The sequence below is a fragment of the Motacilla alba genome, chromosome 1A (assembly GCF_015832195.1).
Source record: "Motacilla alba alba isolate MOTALB_02 chromosome 1A, Motacilla_alba_V1.0_pri, whole genome shotgun sequence".
Lineage (NCBI taxonomy): Eukaryota > Metazoa > Chordata > Aves > Passeriformes > Motacillidae > Motacilla > Motacilla alba.
The window spans coordinates 22,763,944-22,779,443 of record NC_052031.1 but is presented as its reverse complement, the minus strand read 5'-3'; the positions used below and the strand labels follow the sequence as shown (position 1 = coordinate 22,779,443).

Sequence of the window (15,500 nt, the reverse complement as noted above, 5' to 3'; positions counted from 1 at the left end):
GCTCTCATCTTTCAAAGGAATTCTCAATAGCATCCTTCACTGTACAGTTCACTGAAGTACTCTGCCACTTACCCTGTGGTAGTTTGATGGGATGGAGCCTGGACATTATGTCACACCTAATTTATAACTTTTGGATTAGAACAAATTTGAACTCCAACCTAACCAATTTAAAACAAACACTTCAAATTTTAAGTACATCTCAGATTTTAACTGCATTGCCACTAACTCATCTCACTTCCAGATAAGGGTGGGTGGGTGGATTTGTTCTTCTTTTCTCCCCCTGCTTCAGCATTAGCAAATAATAACCATAAACAATTTCAATAAACACAACTAGTCTACAAAAAAAATTACTCTATTGCACTACAAATGATGAATTTGAAAAAATTACTGGGTCAGTAAGAATGTGCAAAACCTTCCAATGTATTCATATTTTTCTCCTTACCTCCTGATAAAGGTCACTGAGATCCTCATGATGAGCCTGCTTAGAGCATCCTGGGAACTCTCTGACACAACAGGAGTCAGGTGGCCAGTCCAACTCTGTCATTTCCAGCCAGTCTGTGAAGTACACCACGCCACAACATTTAAACTGCAAAGGAAGGATTAGCCAAGATAAGTAATAATGATTCTATTTCTTCAATAGGTTAAATAGGTCATCAAAAAACAGAACCAAGTTCCTAACACCAACTTTCAAAATATTTACATAGAACTAAAAACATCTGTGAGTGCTTCCATGTATCTTGTTTTGCTCTACTTTGACTTAAAAGCAACATGCAAAATATAAGGTAGTGACCGATGAATACCTCAGGAACAGCCAACAATACAGTTCTGTCCTTTAAATCTCAGTTGCTTCCTCAAAGGATGCTTCACAGAAATTGTCCTATCTCTGGATTCTCCTATCCTCACTACAAGGAACTAATACAATTTCACGTCAAAATGGGAACTAATGAACAAGTGTGGCCCTGTGGCTGAAAGGAGTAGCAGAGAAAGGTCATACCAGTGAGGACTATTCTTGCAAGGGTACAACTACAGACACATTTGTTAAAAACAGAAAAAGTACAGATTTTTCTGAATATAGGAAAAAAATTAAAGGAGGAAGCAAAAATATATAAAAACACAAATGCTGAAAGGAAAACTGAAAATGGAAGGAAGGGGTATCACATTAAAATAAATACTGCATCAGAATCAACCACAAAAATAAGAAGTTTGCCTGCAAAGCAGATGAGCTGTAATTGGCTACAAAACCCACCAGGACCAACAACCTGTCTTCTTCTCTGCAAAGCACACTGAGATTTAAAGCCAAATGACCAGTCTCCCACATTAGCAGCTGCTTTCACACAGAAAAGGGTGAAGGAGCTACATCAGATTTGGTTTGGCACTGGATGTGGACTTGACACGACTGAAAAGATGCTTTGCTGCAGGAACAAGATGCTACCTTTTTCTGCCTGAACGTCCTCCAGGACCAGCTTGATTGAGTGTAAGTAATTGCCTGAGTCCTTTGATCCACAGGCTTGGGAACACATCTGTCCCTCTTCTACCCACTTCAGAGCCAGGGTCCTGTATTCCACACCACTCATTGCTCACAATCAAGCAGATCAGTGCCCAGACATGCTGGCACACACTGTGCCTTTAATTCACCAGTCCTCTTAAAAATCTCATTTCTCATTCCTTCTCCCTTCTTTACCACAGCTCCCATGTCTCAGTTTCTATTGATTTGCTACTCAAACTCCTCCCAGCACTGGACTTTAAGGAAAACTCAAGCTTTGGCCCTTCATTGCAGTTGCAAAGACCACCTCATTAAACATCCTTTTCTTGTATCTTTGTTCTCTTGCACGTTGTCTTCCCCCACCAAGTTATTCTTTGCTGACCCTTTCCATCCTCCCTACCACAGTCACAACTTTGATATTAGACCAGCAAGAGGGTTGGGGAAGAACACATTTCCCATCTCTGTCAGATGTTAAAAGACACAGAAGAAAAAATACCAAGCTGATCAGGGCTGAACCTCTGAACAGAAATTGCAACACAGATTTGAACAGAACAGATTTGAAATTGCAACACGGATTTGAACAGAACTGCAATTACAATTCTGCTGACTGAAGAAGGGCCACAAGTGCTTACTCAGACAAAAAGCACATATCAGGCTCACACATCCAGCATCTAAACTATGAGTAGATGGAATATAAATGAGAGCCCACCAATTAAGTAGAAACTGTAAAAGTCAGTTTCTCAGTTCCCCAAATCATTCATCTGCTCACAAGTGCCATAAGAAAAATCTAACTTCTAAAACTTCTTCTAACTTCTAAAAGAAATTCTTCTCCTCTAGAAAAATTAGGGCTTAGTTGAAGTTTTATTATTAATATTCATATTATAACCAGTCATTATAATAAAACTACAACTAAGAAAGGAGGCAGTATTTAATTTAATCAAGCCATACATTTAAACCAAGATAGAGTACCAGCTCTATTCAAGGCAAACTGATTTTGACCATTTGATTGTATTATCTCAGGTACAGAACAGACATAAACACTCTACCTGCATATGAAGAATTACTCAGTTTCACAGAGCACTCACATGGCCAAAGCAGGGAACTGGGCAGGGGAGGAGTGGAGTGCTGGTGTGTAACCTCTTTCTTCCAGGTTTTAGTATAAATACAGACTAAGCAAGTGCTGCCAGGAAATGTTTAAATAAACAGGAAATCTGTGCAACAATGATAGATTTCAACATTTCAACAAGGGCAGCACAGTGACGGGCATTTAAAGAGCTCTCTTCCGGCACGTGAGTTATATTTGGAGTTAATGGGTTTTACCTTGGGCGATTTCATGTTTCTGTAACATAATACTTCATTCTACAAAAACAGTTCTGAATTTTAGTAGGCTAGAGGGCAAAGCTGTGAATACACAAGGAAGCTTTTTGGTTTGTTTCCCACCCCCCGGTCAAAGGAAATAAAAACCCTCATCACTTTCACAAACCTCGGCCAAAGAGACAGTGTTGGCATCTTTTTGGAAACTTCCTTTCCCATTCCTTTCCAGCTAAACATATCTTAACCATGACAGCTCCATGAAAGGAAACTAACAGAGCCTATGGGAAGGGGAGCACAGTTTAATATTAAAACAACATATAGAAACAGTCATTTTACTTTACCTGCAGACTTTTAATTTTACATGTATCACATATCCTTTAATGCTATCGGAATCCTAAAAGGTATTGGTGTCCTAACCTTACTGAAAAAGGATATGAGAATATTAGCAATTTAAATTAATTTATTAACATTATGGTTTCAGTGTTTAAGTACCTTTAGGGCCTACAAAAACCAAAGAATTGGGTATCAGGTGATGTTAAAAGACACTACACTGTTTTTCATACCAAATGAATTTGCATTAATTTTGCCTACGCACTTAAAGCCAAACCTTTTCACCGAGCAGGTACTCCTTTAGTTCATGAATTAACTATCATCTTACCTCCCTCTGGAAGAAATTCCAAGCATGGGTCAGCCACTGGTACCTAGGTAGCCCATAATTGGTCATCCTGGCTTTCAGTGTGATCATATCAGACCACTGCACAGGAACCTGGAGCAAGGAGAGAGAAGTGACTGACACACTGGATCAGCAGGCTTGTGGCACCAAACCCCCAGGTTCCATCTGTACTGAGATCTTTCCAGTGCAAAGACTAAAATAACTGTGTACATAAACAAAACAGGAAAACAAGTGTTGCAATTTTTATGATACTAACACTTTACAAGCTTTTCTTAAAATATCAAGGAAATGTTATTTGTGTCCTTTGCTTACAAACTAATGTACATTGAAAAGCAGCTACATTTTGGGGACATTCAGGGATGATTCAGTAGAATTTATTTATATCATTACCAGATTTTTTTACTTGGCATAAAACTTGAACTGAGTCCCATCCAAGTCATCAGGGATGGTATTTGTCTGTCCTAGTTTAGGTATCCCCCTGGTGATGTCTTAGACAATAGAAATAAACAGACAGCCAAACAGGGAAATTCATCTCAAGATACATAACTTAAACAGAGCACATGAATCATTCCCTTGAAGTCTCAAATCCACTTCACTGTCTAAGGTGAAAAACTTTGACTTAAATGTCTAACTTCTGCATATCCAAAATTATTTGAGATGAATTCTATCCCCAGAGCTTTTTCAGCCATTTTCTGGCTTTGTCTGGAGTCCTGCACACAGGTATCCTGAACGTGCTCCATTTCAGTACCTTGTTCAAGAACAGTAACAAGGAAGTGTAGACAAGGCCCTATGACTTTTTTTTCCCAAACACACTCACAGCCTTGCGAATATCTTCTCTTCTGAAAGGATTCCTGAAGTATTTTTCTTTCAACTGTGACAACTCAGAAGTGAGGTGCTGGAGCACTCCATTGTCTGAACACGACACCTCAGTTAAAAATTTGTTGCAAACTGAGGCAAGTGCTATGGCATCTGGCATACTGTAAAGTTATGAGTCAAAATCAAAACCTCACTTCAATTCGGCAGCACAAATTTCAGTGTGCCAAAGCAAAACAAGGATCTGAAGACTGCAGTCACCATTCTATGTCACCACATACCATCCATGCTGCATTTTGCCTTGTCTCTATCAGCCTTAATAGTCATGGCGAAAGAATACACAACTGCAATATCAGCTGTCACTTGGATGGGAGGGGAGCCCAGCTCCTCCAGCAGCCATGACTTTGCTATCCTATTCTATTTGAAGCTAACAGTAAGGGCATTCTGCAAATAGCAACAAATGTTATCTAAGAAAAGAAAATTTGCACAATACTTCCCAAGGAACCTGGTCTTCATTGTGCTAGATGCTCTGCAAAACTATAGAGACAATCACTGCCTGCCTGAACCCATAATACAAATAGGAACATTTGATAAAATTTCATTACCACTGCTAAGTTATACTTCATTTTTGATGCCCTAGTATAGCTTCATATTGTCAATGCAATAATAAGGTCCCAGAAAGTTAATGTGACTTTCACTTAGCAGATTTTTTGCATAGAACTCATGATGGTTCACATGAAAAATATGTTAGCAGTAGAGTACTAAAAATACATAAATGTATTATCACAGAATATTTCTATCACAAACATTTACACAGGTCACTATAATAAATTAATTTAGCTTTGTACTCAATGCATTTTTCTTTGGTCTGCATTGTAAGCTAGCACTCCACTTTCTTTGAATAATATTTGACAGTGCTGCAATTAGGCAAATATTTGGTAGAGTATTTTTTTAATAACTTATTTGAGTTAAACACACTCCAAGGTTACGTCCACAACAGAATACATCCAACTTATTTAGGAAATGTTAAACACACTCCAAGGTTACGTCCACAACAGAATACATCCAACTTATTTAGGAAATCAATGGAAAGCAGGAAAAAATATTCAAGAAGTGAGAGAAGGAAATTAAAAGCAAAGTGAAACAATGTAAGCGCCAGCCCCACTGTAGGGAAGGAATCTGAATGCTGGAGCTAAGGAGGGATTCCAGAATTTGTGTGTTTGCTGCAAGAATGCCAGCAGGTAAAACTGTACAGGCAATACGTATATTGATGTACCTATTAAATATCTTGCCCTCCTATACATGCTAATGCACAGTGATACATGATTGAGATGCATTCGTTTGACTATACCCAATACTCATGTGTAGACAAACAAAAATAAGAGATGCGGCTTTGATTTCAACCGAAGTTCTATAAAGCTCAGTCTGCCACTGAGATCTAATTACTCATTATTATTTTTTTAATGACGATCAAAGCTTGATCAATGCATAAATGCATAAGCCAAGGACCCACACTGGCTTTTCAATCTTGTGGGTGGAATAAATTAGTCACGAGGCACACTACATGCTGAGAGCTATTGTGAGCTGGAAGGAAAGCTGTTTATGCAAGGACTCTTAGAGCAACTTGTCCCCATACCAAGGAAAGCCCATACTGGTTCAGCAGAGGCAGTTATGCCTCAGTGACACTTCTGACAACATCACCCTCACTACACTACACACCCACCTACACTAATGCCAACTCATCTCTAAAACCCACCAGGGGCTCATGTGATTTAATGCTACACTGAAACCAATATGACATCAAGACAAGTCTATGGTTTTAAGAGGGAACTGTCTTATCTTTATGGAGCAGGAGGAAGCACATTCTATGGAATGACCTGCACAGGTTTGGAAGAATCACTGAAAAATAACTGTCCTCTTCAAGACTGCCACATTCCTTATGATTTTCAGCAGCAAGAAACCCACCTCATCACATGAAGAGCAGTAGTGCTAGGACGAAGGGAATAATAGTAAGAAATCAGATTAAAAGAGAAAACAACAAAAAAGCAACAACCGGAAAGACCCAACCTAAACCAGTATTTCAGGAGATGAGGAATAAAAAAAAATACATATATATAGGCAGAGAAGAAAAGAGACAAAGAAAAGCAAAAAAAAAAAAGCAACTGTGTTTGCTGTGACCCACTGCAGAAGATGCAAACATGTAACCCACTGCTGCTTCCTTTAGCAAAGGGCTGAAGGGACAGCCATGTTTCCTTCTGAAGGGAAACAGCTTGACCAGCGACATAACATATGGTAGGGCTATGCCAGCCTTTATCACACTGTCCCAGGTTTGGGTTTCAGTAGAATAGTAGATAACTAAAAGCTTGGAGGTCAGACTAAAACACACCATAACTTCAGGTTTTCTAACTAAATAATGAAGGTTGAAAAAGCATGTTCCAGTGCTGTGAAGGCTATGTTATTTCAGGCAGTTTCCACTGACAAGATTTTTGTGGAATTATGCATTTTAGTTGTAACAATTATCCTTGGCAAAACCCCTGCAGAGGGCAGCTGTGCCTATAACAAGAAGAATGCCTCTTGTCTGTATTCCCAATTTTAAAATGTATCAACGCAAGCTGACATTTAAAGCAAAGGAAAAGCCTTAATCTCTATTGTATTAGAACAGCTTCCTGGAATCTGTACTGCAAGCAAATGAATTCTGATGCAAAGTCCTGCTATGTAACTTCAAATCTGGCAGAAATTCCTTTGGTCCAAGTACTGCGTAAATATCAAGAAAGCCACCTCACATCTTACTGCAATATAATTGTCATTCACTGTTGGAAAGACCATTGTATTGGGCATATCTTGGCAGTTGAGAGAAAAATATTTGTCCCTCTGTTCATAAAAATGTACCAGACTGAGTACAAGATGTAAGGATATAGCAGCCAGCAGCTACATTTCAGTTTAATCTTCTCAACACTTACCTATTTTCTTACATGACGATTACAAGTCCTCAGTTTGAAAAATTAAAAGTTGGTGTAGTTACAAAAACTAGACAGAGATAAAACCTCTTCACAAGTTTACAGAAGAGTGTTTTATAGTCAAGACATGTTTTGCTTAAAACTGGCATTTATAGCTTGTGGAGGCAGTGTGCAGATTTTAGCAGACAGCAAGTCCTCAATGGCAAGAACATGCTGTCTGTTTACAACGCAGTACACTCTTCAAAACGCAAAGAACTTTTTCCCTCCACATTTCCTCATCTCCTCTCTCAAAACCCATATTTAAGCCTGAAGTTCTAATTTATCCTCAAAAATATCAAAGACTTCAATGAGAACCTGCCTGAGCAACAATCACCAAAAAATTAAATTCTTAAATGGGGGGTGGATTTGGCTCTCAAATATACAGGGGGTAAGGAGAAACCCAGACAGGGCCTTCCAGACAGACAAGCTCACCCAGGAGAATTCTCTGTTTAAAATGAAGGCAATCACTTGAAATTAAACTGTCAGAATAATGAACAGAGATAAACACTACAGCAATTAGAAAACAGCTAGCTAATGGAAAACTTAGTTTTATTCTGCTGAAAAACTGCAGCCTCCTTTTCTGACTCACCGTTATTTCCTGCTCGTAGGTCCAAACACCACAGGCCAGTTCAATGCAGAATATTACAAGCAAACTTCCAAAATACTGCAGAAAACAGAATGGTCTTAGCTCTTTAAAATAAAAATATTTTCAAAGTTTAATATTGTTAAGTCTTTTTTCAAAGTTAAAGAACATCTGAAAATATTATTAAAATTTCACATGATTTAAGACATGAAAACAAAACTACATTTTTGTAACCAAAATATGGAATACTCAGGCAGCGTACTTTATAAAAGCTAAAAGCATGGCACTTTTCTTTCTTGAAAACGAAATTCTTACCTAAGTGATTTAGATATATAAGGTCTGGTCTAACTGTACAAATATTTAGAGATTAATTGAAATATCTTTTACTATTAGAAGGTATAACCCTTGAACTATTTAAAAATAGGAAATACAAGCGTAAATGAAGAAGTACAAACCTTGGTAAGGATGCCTAAGAAAAACTGGTTGCTGCAATTAAAAAGAGCAGGAGTATCTTCTTCATGGTTTCAACAAACCCTTTCTGAACTGCAGGATAAAGCTACATGGAATTTAAGGCTGTTTTAACTGGTGTTCCCTACTAAAAGTAACCCTTTTATCTTTTATTTAAAGCAGAAGTACACTCTCATTCATTCCTACCTCCAAACTTTCTTCCATTTCAGTGGACTGAGCTTCCCTTTGTTCTCAGTACACCAGACTTTAAAGCTACAAGCTTCATGGATTTTATTTTAATTTGAAAATCAAAGAAACAAAATCACAATATAAAATAGAATAGAATAGAACAAATAGATAATTCCATCAGTAGGATACATGCCAAATGGCTTCTAATTTAATTATTTCATTCTGGAATCTATTTAGGACACAAAACATGTACTTATGCTAAGTGATTTTTTTTTTAATAACAGGTAAATAAGAGAGATGTATTTACTCTGTTTAAAACAGAGTGCTAATCCACAAATGCTGGGCTTTAACAGTCATCTACATAGCACCTTTTTCATTAATCTGAACAAAAGGTCTGGAACTCAGTAATTCACAGATACCTTGGCAGCTACTGGTCTTGCCTTAATCTCTACTTGCTCACCAAATCTAACTCCTTGAATTAGGCACGTAGACACACACAGAGATATGCAAGAAGTGTGTGTAAAAATACTCTTGTTAATTTTCAGGAGAAACCTGTACCCATATGCTCCCCCTGCAAAGGCCTATCCAATGAAAGGAGGATTCCTGTTTCACTAGTCTTCATCATGTCACATGGCATCTTTAGAGTCATTACAGCTGAACAGCACACTGCATTTCCTTACAGATCAACACTGTAAGCACACACAGAGCTCCAGTATAGGTCTTCAATAACCAAAATGGTCATCCTCCAAAGGTCCAAAAGAGGAAAAACATGAGTCACACCTTCCAAGAACAACAGTGATTTCTCTAAAAAATAAATTCATGACCTTCTATGCAATGTATCTACTATCACTGCAGTGCCTAGTGGCTATGCAAAGGGTTCTTTAAAATAAAACAAACATAGCAATCCACTTTTCTAAGTATTCACTTTGGAAGCAGGAAAGAATGCCACATGGTTTAGTGCCACATGCTCTTTTGATAAATAATTACAATAAAAGTTTAAGGGCATTATGACTAACACTGACATTTTTGAGAGGGAGAAAAACTAAATGTTTCAATGAAAAGTACATTTCACTCCTCTGCTGTCAGAAGAAATTTCAGTGGGTTTATACTCTTAAATGAATAAAAAGCTTGGGATTGTCTGCCACCTCTGAATCTTATATAAAAATCTCTGATTGTGGTGAAAGCCATACATCTGGGAGTATACATATGGTGTCCCCTGCAAAACTCTTAATTTGTAGTTCTCTGTAACATTTAATCATTTATCAAGTTTAGCATTTGAAACTTCCTCATCTTTCTCAGTGTGTAAGTTAAGAGTGTTTGTGATAGTGGTAGAAGACAGAAGAGCCAAACACAAGATTTTTTGCTATTATTGAATACAGCCCAAGACAGAAAACTATTTAGCCAGATTCACTCATAAACCACTTCTGGCTCTGCCAGGGACTGAGCACTCCTGACTAGCTACATCTAAACAAATCTGTACACTGCAGAATCAAGCTTTCCGTCCTGAGAAAGCCCATCTCTGTCCATAACATAGAAGAGAAAACAATGAGTTTCCACACATGAAAGGCCATGCTCTGAACTGAGCAACTGCAGGCAACTGAACTCGCACACAGGAGGTTGCTTCTCTCCACTACTGAAAAGGAGTATTATATCTCTCTATATATAATGGTTTGCAAAACAAATACTTCTTATATAAGATTTTTCTGAGGAAAAAAAAATCCTCTAACCATTATTTATATGTATTACCCCTAATTTCCATCTTCCAAATCTAGAAATTATTACTGGCTTCAATGCTTATTCCCTGTTCCCAGTTAAATTCCCACAAGAGTCTGAATGCTAAATGCATCTTCCTGCATTTCCATGCTTCTGGTTCTTGCCAGAAACAGGGAGTTGGTTTTGAAGCAGGCTTAATATTTCCTCCTGTGGGCTGTCTTTACATGTTGTAAAGATGAGTAACTCACTGAGGAGCACGGCTGTGTATCACACCCAAAACTGTGCCAGGAAGTCCCTGACAGTGCCTTCCACAGAACATCACCTTCAGAGTATTCTTGGCCATTGCCGAGATATTTTCTGTAGATATTCTCTATTTTCCAATTTCTGTGATTGTTTTAAGAACTGGAGACCGCTTTACAAGTCAAATCCTACTGACTTTTAGCATTTCCCTTTTGTAGGCAATTGCTAATCACCATCATTCTCTCCTTAGTCTGGCATGTGAAGTAATCAGAAAACTGAAGTGGTGCCTTGATCCTGTTACAAACCCATCAGTTTCACTGAAGGATTTCTTCCTCCAGCAAAACTGTGAAAAACCTAAAATGTTGCTTCCTTGAGAGGAGCTGAATGACTGAAATGCTGGCAGAAAACACTCTTCAGAGAGTAATAAATCAAAGTAAAAATACTTGCCAACTTAAAAAATAAATAAAGCATTAGCTATTTACTGCTCCATATGTCATGCTTGTGGCCAAGATACTCAACTTCAGCATCCCTTCACTGTAAAATGGATGCTGTCAGTTAGCAGGAGCTGGTCTCCTGCAACCTCCTTGTTAAGCCTGCTCTACTACAGGTCACAGGTGGAAGGGAAGGAGGGAGAAGAAAGGGAGGCAGCAGCTCTGTAAAGCAGTAGTTTTCCAACAGGAACATTTCATCTAACACCTGGAACATTGCACAAGCACTTGCATTTGCAGCACTGACAAGACTGCAGAGGCTTAACCAACTCTGTTTTTCCAGCACATCAGTCCTGAAAGAGAGGTGAAGGACCTAGGGGCTCAGGAGAGTCACGTTTTCCTTCCTTTCTTGTGCAAGAGACTAAACATTCAAAAAGAGGAAATAGAAAAGAAGTCATTACTGTGAAAACTAGTTTCAGAGATGCAAAGATGCATGAAGGGCCAAGGGAAGATAGTAAAGATATTCCATACATAATCACCAGACCCTGGTCTGCTGGAATAGTCTTCATGTGGTACAGCCACAAAAAATATCCACAGCCAGCATTCAAATCCTGAAACCCCCAACGCAGAAACCACACACAACAACAGCATGGAATCCCATCACTGAAATACTACCTACTAGTGCAGAGATGCTACCAGCTTACACACACCTACTGTAACTTGTAACAGCCTCCATAGAGCTCCCGCTCCTGGACAAGTCAAACAACCCCACGTTCACATCTAAGGCAATTTGTATGTAAGACAGAAAGGACAGGGGGACAGTGAATGCAAATCCCATTATGATGAATTTCAGCCACAGAAGGGAGGTAACCATCAAGTAAATAAAGACAAAAACCAAAACAAAACCTAACCAGCATCTACCAAACCAAAAAACAGGGAGTAGTATTGAATAGGTTTTGTCCTAATTCAAATAGTTATGTGCATAAAGGCTATCAGAACCTGATAAAGCACTAAAAAACATACATGGTATTTTCAGATATGCATTAAAAATCAAAGTAATTAAAACCTATTTTTATAAAGATCTGTATAGGCTATGTAAATATAATTAAAAATTTTAGTCTGAATAAAATTTCTGCACACCACAGTGGCACAAGAGGGTACAAGCTCCATATATGCCAGTGTATGCCAGTGCTCCATAAATGGAGCATATATGATCTGGCATATGCCCAAAATATCTTCCTATCTCTCCATCTAAGACTAAAAACTAACTTACAAAATTAGTTTATCCTAAGTAAATTATGACAGGCTTTTCTGGTATTACATTTGTTCTACCAAACTAAGCTAATGTCCACCACCACCAAATATATTCCAGGAATATATTTCTTTCTTGATCGTCTCAATCACTTAAGACAAAAACACAAATAAAAATAGCAAATGCAAACACAAAATCGCTTTTACTGAACCTAAGGCATTTTACATTTATTTAAAAGGTGTTTTTACAACAACTCCCATTCGGTTCAGAGAGTAATAGCAAAGAGCAGACTCATGAAGTGTCTCCCAACACAAAATCTCTCCCTCATGGCTTTCTAACCTGCTGAGTACAGGATTTTTTTTGTTGAAATTGTGGGCAACTTAGGGGCAACAAAACTGTAGTGGGTAACTTTCTTTTGCAGATATGTAATATAAAACTCTTACTGTAGTTCTAGAGATTTTGTGTTGAATACACCACATGATACCTGCAATTAATAACCTAATGTAATTTGTCTATGCTTTTCAGGCAACAGGTAAAAAGAACTGGTGAAAAATAACCTATTTCTGTTACTAACATGGCTACAGGATGATGGAGAACACTAAGAAAACACAGTACATGGAGAGAGATTCTAAATTCTTCTCAGAGATTTTTTTAACAGTAGAAATATTGAATTCTAAGTACATTTAGCAAATGAAAACTTTAGTTAAAACTCTAGTGCCCTACAGTAGTTTCCTTCAGTGCAACAGCCAGGGCAATGTCAATAGCCAGTGCCCTACTTTAGCTACCATGGTGGTGGCTACTGGCACAGACACACAACCTGCATGACTGTCCTCTGAGGATGCCCTTCTGAACCCTGTGTGAACGCTCTGTCAGGAACAAAGCTAAGACAAGGAACTCCAACAGAAATTTGGTCACTTGGGGTATTTAGTGGTCACTATGGCACTGTGCTGCCAAGCAACTCAAGCAGATAAGAGCTGCCATACTACAAAGCTGAGTGTACCCATGTATATTCTGGAAGTGACAGGGTTTTTTCACATGTTTTTTTCAGTCTGCCACTAATGGCTTCAGTAATTTGTTGCCAATGACCTATGAATACTTCATCAGCAAGCAGCTACTATAACCAGTAACACTGTGCTGTTAGCCTATGCACAAGGAGAATCGAAGACCTGAACATATCCCCAGTCATGCTCCTCTGAGCCCACTCATACCAGTGATTGTTTTGTTTGCAGCTTGCAAGTGTGATTTGGAAGCAAGAGCCACAAACAGAGACAGGGTTCTGTGTCAACCCAAATTTCATCAGAACTAGAAAGGCACAAGAATAGTTCAGTTCATCTTTTCCTCACTCAGACCTTTTTGATTTTATGTCGCATCATGCTCTTCTGTTCTGACAGCTTCCTAGTTAACTATGGTCAACCTGAGGAGGCTCCACCATCTACTTAATTAATCCCTAGAGAACAAATATATCCCATCACACAACACAGTCAAAATACTGACTTCTTAGGCCCACTTCCAGACAGTGAAAAAGCAAGAGTGCATTCTGTATATGAAAGCAAATAGCAGTGGCAGCAGGGGCTAACTACTGGAGCCAGAAGTTGCAATATAGTGAAGAAAAGAGAGAACATGGGGGAGCTTTTGGAGAACCTCTCTACAAGACTATAGAAATCCTTCATTTTCTGAGCAAACGTACCTTTCTTTAAAGGGTCACTGTGCTTATTAAGGAATCATCATTCACATCACCTGTATTTTATTTCATAAACATCTTTTTTTTCAGGCTTTACTACTCTCCTCCCAAACACTTTTCTCCCAGAAGATATAAACCCCCCCTTTCCCCCCCCCCCCCCAGACTCAAGAAAAAACCCAGCCCTTATGCCTGAGCAAACAGAGAGTAGCTGATCAACAACTCTGTTCTCCTCAGACTTGCTGTCTCACTCTGCTTTCTTAAGTAACATGTTCCATGTGGCATTAGAGGTGAAGAAAGCTCTGAAAAGGGCAGGGGCTGAAGGAAATTCCAAGAGGGCAGCTGCAGAATGAAACCTTACTGTACCCTCTAAAAGATCAGAGTATATGGTATGTAAAGCAAATGCCAGCAGATTTTAAGAGCTATGCATAGCATTTCTCAATGGCTAACAGCCTGAGAGCATCAGCCTTGATCTTCTGAGATGCAAGCCATCCAAACATCCCTCTGCCCCCTGGGAAACCTCAGATGACCATTACTACTGGATCACCAACGGGAACCAGAATTGTGCTGTGTAAAACATAACAAGTCCTTCCTCCTTCGATAACTAAGAAGCTGTGGTTCCCGTTATTTTGTCAGTTTACAAACTAACAAGGTTATTTTCATGATTAATCCAGCTATCTTTTTTTAAAATGGAGCAAACACTCATTAAACAGTCAGACAATCTGCATGGAAAACTGACATCTGGTTTATCCACTCCAGCAGCACAAATTTTCCCCTGCCTCCCTCCCCTGCACCCTGAGCCCTGCCCTGTAGGAATTAACAGTCCATTAATCATTTTGATTTTAAATTTGGTTTATTTGCTTGACAACACAGAAATCTGTGAGACACGCAGCCAAAAGTCAACAGGGAAATGAGCTGAAACCATCAACTTGCAACATAAGCTATGGAATGCCATCCAGTTCTTCAAAATAAATACATTTCACACAAAAATGATCAAGCATCTCTATTATCTTCAATTTGGTTTCCCAGATCACAAAATTCTGTCAAAATGTCTTGAAGTCTACGATCTTTGCAAAGTCCACCTATTTTTTGTAAAACTTTGTAAGTAATTTTTAAATTAATTTTGTTATGGCAATGAACATTCTAGTTTTTAAAGCTATGTGTCCAAGTTCTTTTTACTAAGCCATTTGTTTTTTAAAAAACTAAATGAAATTATTTACGAATGGTTAGATTTTTGTTCACAGCCTTGATTCTTCTGTGGGATATTCTTCACCTGTTGTAAATTTTAACTTTAATGGTTATCTTTGCTTATATATGTAAACTGGTATTATTTAGAAATAAGCAAATACACACTTCAAACAATTATTAGGATTTATTTACAAAGGGTTCAATTACCTCAAGTCAGTGAACTTCCCGAAATAAGGGTTATTGCAAGGTAAAGTACCAAAAAGGACATTGGTGAAGATAGACATCAGACCATGATTTTCTTACTGCTTGTCATATTCCCTTTCCCCTTTTTCTTCCCCTATTTCATAAGATTTATATCAAAACCTAAAGTTTCCTATTTTGCACAGATTTTTCAAAACACAGCTTCCTTCATTTGTCTACCTGCTCTTTATTTTTCTGCCAAGGAAACTACACACCATAAAATGTTTCCTTAGTCAAGAAAATCCTTTTTCTTGTAAAATAGA

General features: G+C 38.3%; 1 protein-coding gene across 3 annotated transcripts in view; it reads right to left on the bottom strand.

The window, feature by feature from the left end:
* Positions 1 to 15,500, bottom strand: part of TSPAN12 (tetraspanin 12) — a 41,223-nt gene that overhangs the window by 6,382 nt on the left and 19,341 nt on the right. For 2 of the 3 annotated variants that reach the window (XM_038154374.1, XM_038154375.1), the window contains exons 5-7: positions 7,869 to 7,943; positions 3,456 to 3,563; positions 443 to 586 (exon numbers count right to left, since the gene is read on the bottom strand). In XM_038154374.1, coding sequence (XP_038010302.1) covers positions 443 to 586; positions 3,456 to 3,563; positions 7,869 to 7,943 — 327 coding nt within the window. The remainder of the gene's footprint in view (positions 1 to 442; positions 587 to 3,455; positions 3,564 to 7,868; positions 7,944 to 15,500) is intronic. The other variant, XM_038154376.1, reaches the window with a different exon arrangement.